Source organism: Pteropus alecto, unplaced genomic scaffold (genome assembly GCF_000325575.1).
Source record: "Pteropus alecto unplaced genomic scaffold, ASM32557v1 scaffold86, whole genome shotgun sequence".
Taxonomy (NCBI): domain Eukaryota; kingdom Metazoa; phylum Chordata; class Mammalia; order Chiroptera; family Pteropodidae; genus Pteropus; species Pteropus alecto.
In genome coordinates this window covers 14962894-14982889 of record NW_006442109.1, presented here as the reverse complement: position 1 = coordinate 14982889, position 19996 = coordinate 14962894, and the positions used below count along the sequence as shown (strand labels likewise).

General features: G+C 43.5%; 2 protein-coding genes across 3 annotated transcripts in view; one reads left to right on the top strand and one right to left on the bottom strand.

Annotated features, from left to right (window-relative positions):
* CCNB2 (cyclin B2) overlaps positions 1 to 2277 on the top strand; it is a 16440-nt gene extending 14163 nt beyond the window's left edge. Inside the window, exons 8-9 of one of the 2 annotated variants that reach the window (XM_006920311.2) lie at positions 803 to 913; positions 2005 to 2277. In XM_006920311.2, coding sequence (XP_006920373.1) covers positions 803 to 913; positions 2005 to 2115 — 222 coding nt within the window. In that variant the 3' untranslated portion in view covers positions 2116 to 2277. Of the gene's footprint in view, positions 1 to 802; positions 914 to 1991 lie in introns of both variants that reach the window. The other variant, XM_015596053.2, reaches the window with a different exon arrangement.
* A 6066-nt stretch (positions 2278 to 8343) lies between these two features.
* The window catches only part of MYO1E (myosin IE), a 175609-nt gene continuing 163956 nt past the window's right edge, over positions 8344 to 19996 (bottom strand). The window contains exons 27-28 of the mRNA XM_006920310.3: positions 12522 to 12691; positions 8344 to 8604 (exon numbers count right to left, since the gene is read on the bottom strand). Of these exons, the coding sequence (XP_006920372.1) occupies positions 8528 to 8604; positions 12522 to 12691 (247 nt within the window). The 3' untranslated portion in view covers positions 8344 to 8527. The remainder of the gene's footprint in view (positions 8605 to 12521; positions 12692 to 19996) is intronic.

The window sequence follows — 19996 nt, the reverse complement described above, 5'->3', positions numbered from 1 at the left end:
CTATTTTAGGATTAAGATTAATTTGTAGTTCGCTTTTCCAATTATGTTGTGCATATGAAACAGATGTATTTTAAGCTTTTAGAATTTTATCACAGAACTGAAAGTTAGGTTACAGATCTTCATACCTGACAAGTATTTTCAATCAACAGCCGTCCTTTTGCTCGAATTTTGTTTTCTGGGAGGCTAGGTCATGAGGCTGGGTGTCGAGGCTTCTCTGAGTGCTCTCTGTTCTCCTGAGCTTAACTATACAGGGCCTGACAAGAGAATCCTGGGTGGTCTGAGCTTTTCTGGGTTTGGTAGATTAGATTGCTGCTCTCAAGCTCCCCACCAGCCCACTGCTGCACTGGGCTTTGATGCAGGGCACATGTGATGTGTCCTAGTCCCAGATCTCTGCCATCATTGTGAAGGGGCCATTCCTTTGTTGGGTTTTGTTTTTAGTCTGTCCCATTTTCCATCCCCTTCCAGTGTGGTGAGAGAAGTAAGTATGAAAGCTTGGCTACCTGAAGTACCCGACTTCTCGTGCTACTTTCTTTTAGAAAATAATACTATGGGAATTTTGACACTTGATTTAGCCGAGAGCCGCTTAACATCTTAATTCAGTCCTGCTCAGAGTCAGAGCCATCCTGCACTTACTGGCTGCTTTGCTGGTACCGTGGTACTGATTAGGGCTGTGACTGAATTTTCAGATGGTAAGAATATCCTTTTATATATAGCTTTGACAAGAGTAACATCAGCACGTGTGAGATGTGCTCTTCTACAGAAGAGGAGGCATCTTGCCCCATCTCTTTGTATTGTGTTTCAGAACTTAAAGCAGCAGTATTACACTGGATACACAGAGAATGAAGTATTGGAAGTCATGCAGCACATGGCCAAAAATATAGTGAAAGTAAATGAAAACTTGACGAAATTCATCGTAAGTACTCTCTCTTACGCTGAGAAAAGCATTAGATTATGGGTTTTGTGTCTGAGGGTATGTGTATATATATATGTTTGTGTTTTCATGTAAATATATTGGCATATATGAGAGTCTATTTTAGCACAAACTCATATTTTTCTAGTACAGCAGTGGATGGAGCATACTGATAAACTCTGACAACAGATTTTTTAAAAAACAAGTAGATAGGCTTGTCCACACTCAGGGCAGTCAGCCAGGCAGCTGTTCAATGGATTTATCCGTGCTCTTCCCAGCGTCCTGCCCAGAGCACTCAGCAAGCAGGGGGGCTGGTTGGCGTTTGTCTGGAACAGCAAGGGCCCATCTCCAACGGCTCTTGGGTATTTGGTTGATATTACTCAGGGCCTTTGTCCAGGATCTTTTGGACAACGACTGAAAGGCACCTGAATAGCAAGCATGGTGAGGAAGAAAGGGCAGGAAGCCCATTCAGGAAGCGTCGTGGGGCCTGGTGTCAGTCTCTGTGGGGCCCACCTGAGAAAAGCAACCAGAGGAGGTTGGGTGCTGTCCTGTGCTTGACACCAAATATCAGCTTACCAAGAGTCTGGTGACAAAGAATGAGGCATTTGTACCAAGCGTCCTCACATCTTGATTTGCTTCCTTACGTGTAGCATGACTTAGCACACCATGGAAGCCCACTGTGTTTCAGTCCTTAGAGTATTGTCTGGACTCCACTAAGTGCTGGCTGCCACTCACTTTTATTGCCAGTTATTTCTGCCAGTCCTGGCAAAACTTTTATGTCCTGATAGCACTTATGTATGATAAACACAGCTCCCGCCTCCAGCCTCTCTGGTAGCTTATGAGAGAAAGCCTGCCTTTTGGGCCTGGAAGTCATTTGGTCCCCCACCAGCTGTGCTGCCAGCTGGCTTTGTCTATTACTAGGCATGGAAGGAAATTGTCCAGCACAACATAGTATGACCTCAGAGCTTTCAGGGGCTTCAGTGATTCGGCATTATCACACCATCTGGAGATTGTGGGTCTTGCCCTTCGATACTTGTATAAGGTCTAAGGGGTGGGGGTCCTGATGTGTGCTTAATCACAGATGACTTCTGCAGGCCATCAAGAATAAGTATGCAAGCAGCAAACTCCTGAAGATCAGCACGCTTCCACAGCTGAACTCGAAAGCCATCCGAGAGCTCGCCTCGCCTCTGATGGGCCAGTCCTAGGCTGCGAGCCACGGGGAAGAGTGCTTCGTCCATGCACTTTGGCTAATTTGGAGCTCTTGACTTTGTACATAATCCTCTGCTCTACTTCATGAAACCTCTCCTCAGACCTATTTTCTAAATGTATATTGAGGAAAAATAAAGCTATTGATTTTTCTTAAGGTATCCAGTATATATTTATTCATGCATTCTATACTGAAGAACTCAGTAGATGCTTGCTTTGACTAATTTTTTTTTTCCCCCTCTTTAATTACCCCGCCCCCCCTCCACTTCTGCCCCTGACCTATGGATGTTGCTATTTCCCCTTAAGAACTGGATCTCTGAGGGCGGGGCGTCTCTTCCCACATGCTCGCGGCGCCTACCCAGGGCCTGGCACCCCCGGCACACTCAGGGGGCCTGGCGCACCCAGGGTATGGTCTGTGGCTCCACTTGGGGTGCAAACCCAGGAGGACCTTCTGCATGTAAAGCAGACGTGCTAACCACTACACTACGGAGCCATCCCTGACTAATTTCTTTTTGAGCTATTATGACTAGCATGTAAAGTATTGCCTTTATGGCTTTGGGAAAGATCTTCCTAATTTTTTCTCAAATTGAAAAAAAAACCAAGAACTTGGCTTCAGTGAATGCCAACACATTCCTAAACTTCTCAAATATAAAAAGATCGATTTGCTATAAAAATTTAAAATGGGAAGATAACCATGACAATTCTCTTTCTAGAACCTACTCAACTATTCTCTTAATTCTTATACAGTAACACCTGGCCCACTAGAGTGATTGCCACCAGCAGTAACCCTCACAATGCGTCTCCCTCAAAGGTTTGGCTGAGACCAGGAATAGCAGTCCTAAGGGGCTACAGCTGGAAAAAGAAAATGGGCTTGTGACACCCTGTTAAAGCTGAGACTTGGAATGCATTTTCCTGTTGTGCTATTTCAACTTTATTATGGATTGTTTTTTTTTTTTTTTTTGAATGGGCATGTGATCACGTTTAACATTGTTTTCTGAGGGAATGCGTTCTCAATCTCCAACCACTAATTTAAAAAAAAAAAAACCCTCATAAATTAAATGAGTCTCATTATAAGCAACAACTTCCCAAGCTATTAGTTCAACAAGATGTTAATTGGTCTTTTGAGAGAAAGAAGTTAGTCAAATACGTTTGGGAAACATTGCAAATGCATATAAGATTCATAAAAGCTCTGAGAAGCTTCAGTAAACTCATTTAACTCAGCATCCCCTCAACCTAGAGTGTGGTAAAACCTGCCTTCTGCACGGGCAGTGAAATCCACAGGTGCCTGGTTCTGTGACTCAGCTGAGGCTGTGACAGCCAGAGGAGAGCCTGGCTCTTGCTAGGGCTCACTTCTCACCTTTCCCTGGGCCAGGGCCTCCTGACTAGCAAGTCTTTAAGTGTGAGCATTTAGAGAAACTGGGTATCTTTAGACGTTGAAGTCGTAGTATAAAGTTTTATAAATACCCCTTGCTGAGATAGTGAAACTTGTTTCCATGGCAGCCTTAGCGTGACTTAAGTCACAAGTGTGAATGGTAACTGAGACCATTTTGGGGAGCTTTCCTGGCTCTGAAAAGCAAAGTTATTTCCCGGGGATGCTTGAGCTCCAACTTCTCAACAAAAAAGGATGGGTTTTGTAGGCATATTCCAAAAACATTTTATAGCTTCTTTATTACATATTTTGCTTAGTTAAATATTAAATACTCTGTAAATATTAAATACTCTGACTCAGGAAATTCCTACTTCCAGGATGTCATAAAAAGACCTGTAAGATATTTCCTTATATGCCACAGCAGGCACCCAAAACTCAAGTGTTATTAATGTGAAATAAGCTATAAAAGTAGATCATAATATCATAAAAACACTGAAATTAGAAAATGAGATGATGTAACCACAGTATTTGAAGAGCACAGCCCCTGAAACTAGGCTGTTTGGGTTTGAGTCTACTTAGCAGCTGTGTGACCTGTGTCTAAGATTGGGATAAGAGTGTCTATCTCAGAGTGTTGTACTAACTAACGTTATGTCAAGACTAGCACACTATCTGGAGGTGCTTGGACATTAGTGGCTATTATTTTAAGGAGGTCAATGGTCTTGGAAAGAGATGGACTCTGGGCATTCAAAGATATATTAGACACAGCCCATTAGATTAAAACCATGGGCTTCGGGGGTCAGATCAGGGTTCAAATGATGGCTCTTCTACTTAAGAGCTTGTGACCTTGGGCAAGGTAGTGAACCATACTAAGCCTTCTCATTTGCAAAGTGGAGATTTGGGACTAGGCCATACTGGTCAGAAGGGGCAGTTACAGTACAGTAAGAGGGAAAGGCATAAAGATGAGCTGGTAAGAGTAAAAATGAGTTCCTAAATCCAGAAAGAATTTAGCTAGGCCTTGGGAGAGACACGAAACAAGGAGAGCGAGGGAGCCACATGACAGGATGGCTCCTACCCTTGACCATGAAAGTGAGGGTTGCCTGGAATATAGGCTTTTTATCAAAGATGCACTGTGCATGCTCTACTCCTGAAACCAGATTCCATCCGTACCCTCAATGAAACCACCCAGAAAAACCAGCTCCATTTGGGAGATCTTGGAAGGAGTTTAGAGGGATTTGAGAAGGGAAAGGATTTGGATTATGTGGAGGCCCAGCTGGGTGGGCGGGGGGCAAGCCAGAGGAGAGGCACAGTCATTTTCTCTCACTTGTTCTTGTATCTCTGTCTCGAAGGAGCCATGGGCTGAAGGAGGAGGAAGCTCTGTCCCTGGTGCCCTGAACAAGCTGCTCTCTCTGCAGAGATTGTCCCCAAGAGGAGGCTCCCAGCCCCACTTGCAGTTGAGGCCACATGACTAAGTTGCGGCCAGTAGAATATGCATGGACACAGTGTGTGCATTTTGCAGGGAATGTTCTTTAAAAAGGAAACTGCACTCTTCATCCTTTCAGCCTTCATGGGGTTGGACTTGGTAATGGTGGTGAGTCAATGTTTGATCAGATGGGTGGGGACATGTTGGGATGTGGGTGGTTTTCACCCATTGGCGGGGGAGCAAGCACATAAAAAGGCTTCACCCCTTGCCCTCTCCCTGGGCGCCAGTCCTGCTTCCCTAAGCGCTGTGGAAGTGATGGCCCTTTTGCATAATGTTTTCAGAAGGCCAGTTGCTGTCCCTGCTGACTCCCTATTCATTAGCAGCTAACCCCTCTGGCAGGTCTCCAAATGTAGCTGGAGACCCCTCGGGGTCCTTGAGACCCTTTCAGGAAGTCCATGAGGTCAAGACTATTTTCATAATTAATGCTAGGATGTTGTTTGCTTTTATTTTACTCTTATTCTGTCAATAGCCTATGATAGACTCTTCCAGAGGCTACATGACCTGTGATGATGTCATCATTCTGGATGTTAGCGGAATGTGTTTGCTGGTTTTAAAATTTTCTCAGTTTGAATTTCTAACATGGTCAATTCTGATAACCCTGAACCCTGACAAAAGTAGAACTCCCCTCAATAATACTGAGGCGTGTAAAGGGGTGCTGAGGCCAAAAGGTTTGAGAATTTCTGGTCTACTAGTTTGAACACCTCTGCACCAGGGCCCTTGGGCCCACGTTCGAGCCCACTCACTGGTCTTAGTTACTTCAGACCTTCGGTTGAAGAGATCTGTCACATCTTTACGCTGTATTTTTTTACTTCTATACATGTGTGGTGTATGTGCACATGCACACCCCTTATCCCAAATAGGATGGCACATTCTAGAAGGCAGGGAAGGCCCCTTCATCCTCTCTATGTTCTCCTAGGTTAAGTGACTCTGGAACTCGTCATGTGTCTGTTTAACTGAATAGTGAACAGGCTCAGCTAGATACAAAGATTAGAGGAAACCTAGGGTATTGCCTTGGAGTTTTCTTCACCTATAAACATGAATTCACCTCCTATTTGAGCAGCATTTGTCGAGTGCCTCCTTGAGTCTGGCACTGGATGGGGCGTGGGGGTGCAGGGACCAGGGGTTGCTCTGTGATCCCCATGGATGAGGGGTCTTCCTGCTGCTTGGCATGTTTAACCCCGTTCCTGTTTGGTCACCTAGAGCCTGAGAGGTCTCAGTTACACACAAGTTTAAAATACCAATAATTAAATTAGAAGCAGTCAGGCCTGATTTTTGCCCCCAGTGGGGACTCCCTCCCTCCCTCCCTTCCCCTCTCCCTACCGCCTCGCTTTCTTCCATGCTTAACATGAGGGAAAATTATTTAAAGCCAATATATTTTTATTAAAGGAATTTCACACACTGTGACTCTTTCCATTGCTCATCAAGGTCACCTTAGTTCCTGCAAAGCTTGAGTTAAGATCTATCCTCAAGACAACCCTTTTTTAAAAGAACCTATGCTTCATCCAGACTTCTTGTGTCAGCCCCAAGTTCTTTTAAAGTTGAGCTTCTTTTCTTTCTCCCAGGACTAATTTTTAGGGGAAAGACAAAGGCTTCTGCTAGCCAGCCAGGGGCGGACAGGAACAACAGAAGGTGACCTTGGCGCTGCTGCCCATGAGAAAGCAGCCTGGGCGCTGAGGAGGTGGGGAGTCCACACCGCTCCCCAGTTTGAGTTCTGGTTCTATCTCTATCCTCCCACTTTCAGTGAGTCCAGGCATGTGAACGTCCTTTGTAAAAATATAGACTGTTAGTGTCAATAGGATTACCTTTCCTCATGTCATCACATCATGGCTTTATTATTCTCTCTCTCACAAATGGTCACGAAACAGAACCGAAATATACTTTAAACATTATTATTGCTATTGAATAAAGTTTGCTCCCTATTCTTGATAAAACACAGAATTAAATGGTTTACTTTGTTCTGAGTTCATATACATTTTTCCCTTCTATGTAACTCTTGATAGTTTTCTCCATGGACTTGGGGATCCTGAAATGACAAAAAGGTGTGTGCTGGTCAGATCTTACTTCCCCACCAGCTTAAGAACGACCACGGTAACTGGGAGGAGAGGTAGAGAAGTGACGGTCTCCCCTACAATCCTCCCCTTATTGATGCACATTTTTTCCAACTTTTCTCTATTATTGCAACACACATTGCATGGGTTTGCTAGGGCTGCCTCAACAAAGTACCACCAAGTGAGTGGTTCAACGATAGGAATTTATTGTCTTAGAACTGTGGAGGCTAGAAGTCTGAGACCCTTCCGAGGGCTGCGAGGGAAGGATTTGTTCCACACCCCTCTCTTTGGCCTATAGATGGCTGATTCCACATCATCTTCCCTCTTGGTGTGTCGATCTGTGTCCGAATTTCCCCCTTTTTTGTCAGGACACCAGTTATACTAGATTAGGGCCCACCTTAATGACTTCATTTTAACTTGACCACCTCTTTAAAGACCTGTTTCCAAATAAGGTCATATTTGGAGGTTCTGGGGCAACGCAATTCAACCTATAACAGATGACGAGAAAGAACAAGGTGGTTCACCGATTCCTTTATTTATGTAGGAGGTAGGGGGAGGGATGCAGAGGGTGTCAGAGGAAAATTACCTGTAGGAAAAGGGCCGGGAAGGGTTTGCAGGGACTGAGCTAGAAAGCAGTAACACTGATTCTATAGTTGAAAAGGAGTAGTGCACATTTGTAAGTACCTGGTGCGAGTTTTGTAATAAAACCTACCTTATGAATAAGTACAGTGGAATACTACTTAGTACATTCATACATGTTTCTACCATCTTGAGATTTTTATATATACAGTATATGATCTGTTTTTATAAATGTACAGCTTGAAAAAAAGAGACCCTTCTAGTAATAGGTACAGCATTAAACACAAAATCAACATGGGCCAGCCACATTCCAACTGAAGACCCAGAGAAAGCAAGGCCGACAGCCCAGCCCCCAGCCCCCGCTCACCCCGGCAGCCCGATGGTCCCAGCAAGTGTAAACCAGCGCCCCTCTGCACCTGTGGGTTCATTCCGTTGGCATTTGCACAGGAAGTGCCCACTGACGCCAACCCCAGCCTGCAGAGAGCAGGATCTCCCTGAGGAAGGTGGCAGAGAGGAATGTGTGTGTCAGTTAAGGAAAAGAGGGATGAAAGAAATGTGCTCTTTGACTAAAGGCACTTGTCGGTGGCCACCTACGGCCAGTCCCTGGGCCTGGTGAGCGAGCGGGGTACTGTTTTGATAGAGCCAACAAGATCCGAGCGGACCTCGCCTGTCCTCTCACCAGGTTTAAATAGAATAAATAAATCTTAGTGGGTGGTTGTTTTGCCCTCCTGGGTTCCTATGATTAGGCTACTTTTTAGGATCATTTATGAAGTGACACTCTCTTTCCCCAACCCAACTTTTCCATGTCCTCCGTGGGGAAGATGCCAGAGTAACTCCAAGCCTCAGAGAAGCATGCTCACTAATGTCGCCAAATGTCCCTTCCCTTGTCTGTGCCCGGAGTTCCTTCGCCCCGTGCGTCAGAGTCTCGGTGCACCTCAGATCTTGGTTACATAGTTGTTGGGGAACAGGCCCTGCTTGCCTCGTAGTCGGCCCGTCCACCAGCCAGAAGGGTCTGCAGGGACACAGAGATGGCGAAAGTCAAGGGGGAGTGAGGCTGTTCTGCCCAGGCCAAACACCGCCTGCTCCCCCGGTGCATCCCACGGGCAAGGGTGATTTGGCCCCACCCACATTCTTTTCTCTTCTTTATTTCTTTTTATTTTAAATAAAAAAGTATGCCGTAAAAAATAACCCCTCCCCCACAGTAGACACACAGATGTGCCGCGCAGGGACCCCTTCAGGGAAGAACCTGCTGCCCACATACGAAGCGTCGCTGACAGAGAATGCCCAGCCTCGAGCCAGGGCCCCGGCATTCCGGCCTCAGCAAGCAGTCTTGGCTCCTGAGCTGCTGCTGGCTGGCAGAGACTGTCGGGTCACACTGCTGGGTCACACTGCGGTCTCACGATTCCCAATCGGCTTCCTCCCCTTTTCTTTCACAGGGGCTACTCCCCAGCCACACCTTCCACACTCCTAACTGCATCTCAGAATCCGCTTCTGGGAGAACCTAGTCTGTAACACTTCACAATCCTCACTTCTCACCTTAATCTCAGTCCCTTCGACAGTAGTATTTGGTATATATTCTTCCCGACCTTTTTCTGTGATCATAAACACAATGATCACAGAAATGAGCCATTCCATATCTTACTATTCTGTATCCTGCTTTTCAATTCTTAATAGATATAGCATCTCATTTTTTCTATTGTCCTTTGTAAGGAAAGTATAATTTATTTTTTTAATAGGTAATACTTTCATACGTACTTTCAAAAGTACGAAAGGATAAACAGTGGAATCGGGCATCCAAATCCCTTCTCTGAGGGCAAGCAATGTTATTGCTTGTACTTTCTTCCAGAGATATTTCATGTATATAAAATCAAGTATTTATAAAAATGACCCCCCTTTTGTACACAAATGAGAGCATACTACATGTTCTGCATTTTTATCTTAATAACATATATTAAAGATCATTTCATATCAGTATATAAAGAGCTTCCATATTCTCTTCTACAGCTGCATATATTCCACTGTTCATATCATTCGCCTACTTTTCTATCAGTTGTTGATCTTTATTTGCCATGAGTTGCAACTATCCTTCCTCCCACTTTTACTATTTATATTTTAATATTTAGTTAAATCGAATGATATATTATTTTACAACTTTTTGGTTTTAAATCACATTCCACATTGATATTATTAAAAGAAAACTCTCCCATACTTACTTCTAGGACTTTTATATGTTTATTTTATACATTTAAGTATTTATTTGAGATTTATCTTGGCGGAAGGGGTTAAATATAAATTCGAAGTAATTATCTTGACATGGAGATTTTAAAATTGTGATAAATACTGTTAAATTTCCTCCCCAAAAGTCTTTTCAGCAGAAAAAAAGGAAAGAAGGTACCTATTTACCTGACCACAGATATAACAGTCTACAATAATTTGCAATGACAAAATCCATAATGTTCTAAAAATTAAATTTTCTGTAACTCGTTTGATGGCAAAACTTGACCTGAACTGATGATATGAGTATATTTATGCTGTCTCTTCCCACAGAGTGTGAATGCTCATGTTTCATAGCAGAAATATTGACTTTGATCTAAGATGTTGTCCTGGAACCCTCAAGGCATGTTATATATGATATGTATATACATGCCATTATTAACTTCCTAAAAGCTTCCATCTCTGATTTCTTTGCTCTGAGGATTCAGATAAAGGAATGTGGACCCTATCATACTTTAATCTTTGCTGGTGTTGCAGGTGAAATGTTTTGCTTTGCATTTCATTGATGACTAGGGAGGCTCTGCTATGCATTGCCTCAGAAGCCCTTGTCTGCTTCTGGACTGGTTATTCTTATTATTCATGTGGAGGAGTTATTTATAAGTGTAAATCGTTTTTTCCTAGTCTATTTTCTATAATTTAACTTTGTTCCTGGTGCTATTCACCACAGAAGGTTTTAATTTAGCCTTTTTATGAAGTTAAATTCTATGATTTTGAGGCTTGATGTCTTCTGTTGGAAGGCTCCTCTCACCCAGAGTAATATAATATTTTAGGTTTCCTTTTAACACTTTTATTATATACTTTTAGGTCTTTAATTCATCTATTTTTGTGTGTGTGTGTATGAGGCAGATAACTAATTTTATTTCATTTTCAAAATAGAAAGTAATCGTTTATCCTTTCCTCTGATTTCAAATGCCACAATTTATCATATAATAAATACCAATATATGCATAGGTTTATTTCTGGATTCTATTCTATGCCATTTATCTATATGTTTATTCCTCACCCACACAATACTGTTTAAATTACAGTGATAATTTATAACATGTTTTCATAACTTCTAGGACTGTACATTCACACAAATATATAACTGTTTTAATTATACCCAATACATGTTATTTCTAGAAAAATTAGAAAATACTGAGAAATGAATAGAAATCCTTAAAATTCAACACTTAAGATCACATGAACATCTTCTATAACATATGTAAATATATATACATACATATAGCTATATGCATTTTATATTTTTATAAAAATGAGATTATAGTCCACAGTCTATAACCTAATTCTTTCCTTTTTCTCGTGAACTTTTTTTTCCATTTTAATAAATATACTGTACTTTTGCATTATTATCTTTAATAAAAAACTTTTTGCATCCAACTTCACTGAACGGATATATCAAAGCTTATTTAACCAATCCGTACTACTGGACACTAGGTCATTTCCAATATTTTGCTGAATAAAGCTGGTGATACAAATCCTGCTTGTGTTTACTCCAGTTTATTTTAATAGTTATTTTTATTCCGACATTTTTGAAGAAAGATATTAAATGGCTTAAACTATTAAAAACTGTGAAAAACTAGCTGGTTAAAAAAAGATAAAAATAACGCACAGAGGCTGTTTAGAAGGAGGTTGGTCCAGGGACCTAAAATTCCCTTCAGAGTGAGCCCTTGTGATGAAGGAACCCGGTAAAAACAATTCCTGGCACTGCCCTTGGCCACCTCTTCCTGAAAGCTACACTTGCCAAGGACCACTGTTCATTGGGGTTGTCCCTGCTCTGCTCCTAAACCTTGGATGACTCTGCACTGTCTTTACAAGTTCTCCCGAGTCCGACTTCAGGACCTGCTATGGCCAGGCCACTCCTCGCTTCAGCTCATCTCCCATTTCATCTCCTTGGAAATTCTGCACCGCGGTCGAGCGTCAGCTCTTTTTCCTCAAACGACTTATTCTTTCTAGCCTCCCTGCCCTCTCTCTCCGTCTGTTTCTCTCCCCATCTCTCACCACAAATGCCATTTCCTTCATGGTGCCTCTTCTTACACCCTAAGTCGGGAGTTATCTTTGTTTTCTATGCTTCCATACAATCACTAATATTTTATTATGTGTATATTATATTCTAACTTATCTTCTCTACCAAATTAATAAAGCATTCAGCCACATTTTGTAACAGACTATTTTTATAATGGATATTATAGGTTGCCTCCTGGCTCCCACTTCACCACCTTCATTATGAGGAGGACATGAAGTTTGGGTAGGAAGACCTAACTCTGGTACCTCCCTGGGGCACAGCCTTTGTCCCTCTACAGAGATTGGTTCAGGGATGGGCACATGACCAATTTGGTCCAATCTGAGGGAAACCCAGACTTCTGTCCCATGACTAAGAGAAGAAGTTTCAGAGATAAAGCAGATTTCAGACATGGTTTGATCTGCTACCAGGAGGAAAAACAACCTGAGAAGGGAGCCCATACAAAAAGAGGGCAGAGGTGGAAGAAGCATTAAAAAAATGAAACTGGAGTCTTGATCAAACTGAACCTGAAACCTGGCCTACCTCTGCAAGTTTCAGCCCATAAATTTCATGTTTAAACTAGTTTTTATAGCAATGTGTCTGCATGCTCTTTGGGAAGCTGGCCCAAACCAGTCAGCCAGCCATGAACTTACCTTCTTTGATAATATCAATAATGTCATTGGCATTGAAGCTGAGTTCATCAGTGTCCTGAGCATCATAGGCATACAGAGCCTTGCACTGAGGCACCTGAGGCTTAGGCTTAGGCTGGGGCTTGGGTCTGCCCCCTGCTGGGGGAGGCCGGCTGGTTGTTTGTCTCCGGACTCTGTGGAGAGAGAGGAGGCTGGTGAGATGTGGTACCCAACAGGAGGAGCAGCACTGTGTGGTGGTTTGGACCATGGGGCCAGCACTGGCCTGCTCAAGTTCAAATCCAGCTCCATCCTTAGATGGATATGTCACTCCCTAAACTTTCTCTGAAAACAAAATACCCTCCCTGACAAGGTCATTGCAAAAGCACATAGTTAGCTCTTAATAAACGCTAGCTGCTGTTATTGCATCCCAGCATATTGTGGGAAACACACATGTTCACAAAAGTTTATAAAGTATATTTATACAACTAAATGATAATAAGACAAATGATAACAAAATGAATGTGCCCCTTTTCCCCCAACTTTGGAAAGAACTTTTGGCAGTGCCATAATAGCCTGCAGGTGCCTCTCTCAACTGCAGCCCCCCTTCCCTCGGAATGAACCACCACCCTGCACTTTGTATTAACAATTCTGCTTTTCTTTGTAGTTTTAAGAAAAACTTATAATGACATAAGTCCCCCTAAATGATACATGAAGTTTGCCTGTTGTAACTGCACCAAAAAAACATATTCTACTACCACCACTCACTCCATTTTTGAGATGTACCCTGTTGATGCACATTGTCGTAGTTCATTCTCATTGCTTTACACTATTCTACTGCACAAATATGCCACAATGTACTTATCCAGTCCACTGTGGATAGTCATTTGGGATGATTCCAGTTTTATTACAAAAAACGCTGCTGTGAATGTTCTAGCCCAAGTTTATCCAGGGCAATTTCTCAACTTCGGCACTCCTGATGTTTTGAGCAGACAATTCTTTGTTGTGCGTGTGTGTGTGGCAGGGTGGGGGGTGAGGAGGTTTGGGGGGTGGGGTCAGGGGCTCTACCACACACTGTAGGGCGCTTAGCAACATCTCTGGCCTTTACCCACTGGATGCCGGCAGCACTTCCTCCTCTCTGGTCATGACCATTAAAAATATCCAGCCCTGGAACTCTATCCAGGTCTTCTAGCTTTAAACGCATTTTTTCTACACACTATACTGCCTCCGGTCACTATTCATATTTTGTCTCAAAGGAATATAACTACAGCTTGTTCCTAGTTAGTGAGAGCTCTAAACATATCTGAAACAATTATTTGTTAAATATGTTTGTAAAATAAAAGGAAATAGAAATATAGAAAACATTTTGCTCAAGGACAAACTAAAAAAGGGCTACATTCATTTGTTTACAAAAGAAATTTATGCTCCAGATTTCTCCTAAGAGGGGCTGGGCTGAACTCTACATAGTGGGGCTGTCTGTCAGGTATTGCCCTGGCCCCGTCTGTTATCTGTTACTGCCTGGTAACACCTGAGGGAAGGCCTTTCCTTGGTTCTGAGTTCTGGAAGGAAAAAGCACACCCGACTTTGAGCTGTGGTCTCAGGAGGCCAGAGCCCACTGTCCTTGCTGAGGCCCTGTGATACTTACTAGATGCTAGGTCAACTCCTGTCCCCACCTCCCTGCCCCCTGCCCCCAACATGTTTATCATAGAGGAAAGGCAGTTTATAGATCATTAGCATGACATCATTTCCTCCCTAGTCTATTGGAAATCCCCAATCCCTGCTGGAGAAGTGCTCGCTTCTCTGAAAGCTGGCCAGGCAAGCAGGCTTTTAATTAAGCAACCTATATATTAGGGATATCAGCATTTGGTTAATAAAAGCCATTAGCCTGGATATGAGCAGTCAGCTGATTTCCCAGCAACAGGGCATGGGGTGGAGGGTGGGGTGTGCATTAGAACACCCTGGGAGGAAAGCCTCCAGCCTGGTAGTTCCAGGGCGCAGGGTTGGGAGGGCACCTGTACATATGTGTGTGTGTTCTCTCTCTCTCCCTCTTTCTCATGTCCGGGGGGAAAACCTACCACCATTAGTGCAGGTTGATGAGGTATCTGGAGCCCAAGAGTACTGGAATTCAGGTGCAGTCCCTGGGCCACTTGGGAGAGATAAAGACAGATGACCTCTGAAAAGGAGGACTGGCCTCTCTACAGCCATCCCAGGAGTCGCCCCTCCCTGACTCCTCCACCTCCAGCTTTGACTAAGCCCTCTCAGTTCCTCCTCCTTCATGTCTTCCCTGCCAGCTGCTTCCTGAGCATCACCCCAGCTCAGCATTTATTAGTTCACCCTGCTACTGAAAATCCTAACCGCTTCTCTTTGCTCTTGGGAAATGGATCAAAACTCTTCACGGGGCCAACAAAGTCCCTGCCATGTGTGGCTCCTGCTGGCTTTCAGCCTAGTGTCCTGCCGCAGGCCACACTGGCACCTTCCCGCCACTCTTCATGGAGGCCCCTGAACCCTGGTAGTGGTTAGGGCCCCCCGTCCACATACTCCTAGCTTAATCATATATTTGCTGGTGAAAGACAAAGCTCTCCCCCTAAGATCAGGAACGAAATAGGATGTCATCTCTCATCATTTTCGTTCGATAGATATTTCACTGGAAGCTCTAGCCAGAGCAATTTGTCAAGAATAAAAGGCACACAGATTGGAAAAGATATAAAAATATCTCAATTCATAGATGAGATGATGTGCACATAGGCGATCTTAAGGAACACATTAAAAAACTATTAGACCTAATAAAGAAGTTCAGCAAGATTACAGAATACAAGATCAATACATAGAAATCAGCTCTATCTCTATACAATTAGCAATAAACAATCCAAAGATGAAATTGAGAAAACAATTCCATTTACAATACCTAAAAGAATGTAATACTGAGGAGTAAATTTAACAAAGGAAGAATGATTCTATTTATATAAAATGTCCCAAAAAAGCTAATCTATATTGACAGACAGTAGATTAGTTGGTTGCAGAGGGCTGCGGATGGCGGTTGAGGAAATGACCGCTGATGCGAAGATTTCTTTTTGGGATGATGAAAATGTTCTAAAAGTAGATTATGATGATGGTTGCACAACTCTGTGACTACACCAAAAACTACTGAATTGTACAACACAGCCACCGCATGGTCTTTGATCCTGAGGCATCAGAGGCTACTTCCTCAGGAAAGGCAAAGTAAAACCAGTCAAAGAAAAACCTTAGGGATTACTGGGGAATTTGGGCAACAGTCAGTTTGATTGTCCCAGGACCTGGATAACTGCTACCATGTGGGCAATAGAAAACCATCTGGTCATTTATCGGTTGGCCAAGCGGGGTCCACAGCTGGAAAAAGGGGGAGTCCAGGCAGCTTTGAGGCAGGTATTGTTCCTGGGGAGGAGATGTGGACCGGGGAACTGTGTCTGATGGGAAATGAATGTGGAGGTGGAAACGGTTCTGCCTTTGCATTGGGAAAGGTCTGTGTAAGCAACCCTGAGATCACCACTGTCTGGCTCTCTCCGCTTTCAATGTCCTCTGTGACCAGGAAGGGGCACAACTGCTCCAGTAAGGCAGCATTTTCCCAGAGAAAGCCAGTTACAGCAAAGCCCTTCTCCTCACCAGTCATTCCTGCCTCATTTTCACATCTGAGCATATCTTCGCTCTTCTCGTGAGTGTCAACAGATGGGCTGTCATCTGGGAACCCCTGCCCGTAGCTGTATGAATTACACTACAGATATACTTGCCTGGGCTCTGCCTGCTCTGGGCAGAGCACCGTGTTAGGCATTCTCACAGATGTTGCTTCATTTAACCTCACAACACTCCTGTGAAACGACTAATGCAGGGTCCTGGATTTCCTTGGATGGCACGATGGCACATGCATCAGGCTCCCAGAGCTCCAGCCACACTGACCTTTCTGGTCCTTTTGTCTGTCCATGCTCTCCTGGCCTGTCCCCACCCTCCAACTAGTGTTGTTAATCACAACTTCTGGTAGCTCATGCCTGCTTAGAGCAGGGGATCAATGTAGCAGTACAGGGACTCGTGTCATTGTTAGGACAGTAGGCTCCACGGGGTGGGGCCTAGCCTGTTTGAGCTCACCAGGCCTACGAATTCGGTGTGGCCTCAATCCAAATGTTCTGATAGAGTGACAGTCTGCAGCAGAAAAGACACTGACTTGAGTCAGGGCACTGGGTTTGAGGCCCAGCTCTGTCACTGGCTGGCATATGACTTGGGTGTATCACTTCACCTCTTTAGGGCTCAGTGTCTTTTAAAACGGGATTGAGGCAAGGGCCCAGGTCCTTTTTCGAATTCTAAGAGAGTTTTCACAGAGTGCTCCCAACAAAATCTCTACTGTCAGGTGTACCACGGAACACAGGAAGTCTGTGCCCATGAAGTGATCACCGTCTCTATGTTTCACCACAGCGTGGACCTGTAAACCACCATAGAAGACCATCAGCGAGAACAGCCATTTTCCCGGCTCTAAAGTCGGACAGGCTCAGCCATAAACCCAGACAATCTCCTTTGCATCACTAGGTGGCGATCCTGTGTAATCAATAATGAGGCGAGAGAACTTTCTACAAGCTGCCAGAAACTGATTAATGAGGTCTTTTAGGTGCCTGGAACCCTCCATTCGCTATCTAAGAGCCGGTTGGTCAATGCAGTGAAGAAGGGATTCAGACTTTCTTACACACCAAACAAGATCCTTGTGCCTAGGGAGCTGGAACTGGCTCAGTCCAGACTCTGAGAGCAGGCTGTCCTGCTTTCAGGAATTTTGTGGGTCAGTTGTTAAACACAGATGTTATTAAGACTGGCTCAGTCCAGACTCTGAGAGCAGGCTGTCCTTTCGGGAATTTTGTGGGTCAGTTGTTAAACACAGACGTTATTAAAGATTACACCGAACATACTTACCACTGAATAAATTATGTTAAAAGAAAAGGCAATAAATACTCATAACTCAATCCTTCCTGGTTGTTTTCTACATTTTACTTCTGTCTATGCTCCTGAAGTTATTAACATCTGTTGTTTATGGATGGTGGCAACCCTACATTAATGGTGTGTGACCGTGCATCTCTTCCCAACTCTGAGGCCAGTGGCAGTCATGCTGGTAGCCTGAAAAAGGCCATGGCGAGAGCAGAACTGGCAAGTGTTCCAGCTCAGGCTTTTTTTATCCCCACAGAGCCAGTGGTTACCAGCACGCCACTGTGCCCACGCAACCCTATGAAAATTCACGTTCACTCGTCTAAAAGTGACAAAAAGCCTCGATTTGTTTTGTAATGGATATGCAGGAGTTAGATAATTTTGGTACCTCTGGGATTAATGATATCTGCATTCCTAATAAACCTGACATGATTAAAAACTGTGTTATAAAAACAAGGATTTCATTGAGATAATGAGAGTTACAGCCAGAATTTCAGACTCACAATAATAAAATTATTTTTCCTGTTGCCACTTCAATAACAAAAGTTCACTTTATATATATTAGTATAAAGTTATTGAACTCCACGTCATTGAGCAAATTCAATGTTTCATTATACGTAATTGTGGCACGATGTAATTTAGTTTTCCTATTACTACTTGACCCATGGTTTCAGGGTAATTTCTACACATTTACCACTTTATTGTGTTTATTCCCCATTAAGGAAACAAACACACTTAGGAGTTGAACTACAGCAATTTGCTTTTACAGCAGGTCTTTTTCTGAGTGGAGTATTAGATCTAATGCAAACACATTATAACCCACACCACAAAGTTTCCTGAGTAATCCAGCACATTACATATGTTTCGCTTTGTGAAAACCTGCCCTGCCAGAAAAGTCCTGTTTTAGTGATGGGAGAAGACCAAGTGGTGGCTTTGCCCTGAGACATCACGTAAGTGACCGACATCTGGACCCTCGTGGACTGCTGCTCAATCTCACCAGATGCCAAAAGCCCACAGGAAAACAAAACCCCAAATGACGCCAATGACAACAAAACTCTCTAAAGTGAGGGTTTGTTCATTCACTCTCTCCTGGGAGTGCCTGTCACTTTCCAAGGGATGTCAGTTCTTACGGTGACTGGAGTGAAGGACGTTTACTTAGAAAAGGACTGTGGAATAGCACAGCAGGAGAAGGAGTTTTGGACTTTATTTACATTGTCCAAATGCAGCCAGTGTCTGTTGTAATATTACCTCACGACTCTCTGTTCTGCTGTTGCTCTGTGCCCACAGAGAGCAGCACAGCCATTACATGTGTGTGACAGAGTGTATGTGTTGTGGGGAGAGGCGTCTCCCTGACTGGTCTCCTTGTCTTGGCTTCTGTAGGCTGCCCATCCCCCGCATCGAAGCCAGCGATGCCTGAAGCTTAGACCTTCACAGAGTCTAGAGCTCTGTGCAGGTCAGAGATTGGATTTCTTGAGAGGAAAGCCACTAGGCCAGGGGACAACCGCTTTTCAATCCTGGTAGGACATTAATATTTCCCTGTAAGACACATGAATAACGGGAACAAAGCAAACGCAAATAAACTTACAAGTTGCATAGTGCCTTATAGTTTACAATGTCCTCATTTAATCTTCAAGAAACCCTGAGGAGTGTGCTTTAAAATTATATTATTATCCCTATTACACAGGTGAGGACATCAAGATGTAGAACAATTAAGTGACACACATGAGGCAACACAGCTGGTAATTAGCGAAATAATCCATGTGCCCAGCATATGGCACATAGAAGGCATGCAGCCCAGTAAATAGTCAATGAGTGAATCAAGGAAGGAACAAACTCAGGAACTAGGACTCACACCCAGTCCTTGCAACTGCGAATTGTGTGCTTGCTGCACACGTTAGGCCACCTTTTTTGAACTTCTCTGCAGCTCCCACACCCCTAGGGCAGTGGAGTGCGCCTCGTTTGTGTGAGGGCCAGCTGGGATTAAGCTTTCAGATACCACTTCTTTGTTCCTCAGACGTGAAATTTATGCTTTGAAATTCTAAGAAGGAAAATAATGGTATTTTATTTCATTGGCTCTTTAAAATATGCTCTGTTCCAAAAGGTTGAATCTATAAACATTACTGGAAATGTGGGAATGGATGCCAAGAATTCCTAAGCTTTGTGTCTGCCTGGGCCAGGATATGGCTGCTGCTCCTGCAGATTATGGGTTGAGAAATATTGCTATTGGACACTTGTTGGAAACTTTAAGCCCCTTGAAAATATGACTCCATTAGGAGAATCTTGTCAAGAGATGCAAAGACTACATTAAAATTTTTCTATCGATCCCTCTTTGCGGCATGGCCAGAAGCCCTACCACTGAGCACTTTCAATGTTTTCCTGTTTCTCCAACCTCTAGTTGGATTAATCTCTGGAGTATCTCAAAATTTCCTGAGGTTGTCCTCCCATGAAATGGACCACAGGATTGAAAAGGCCAACAGACAAGACATTTTCAGTCCAGGTTTTAATGCTTCCAGTAATGAAAAAGAGATAGATTATATATATATATATGTGTGTGTATATATATGTGT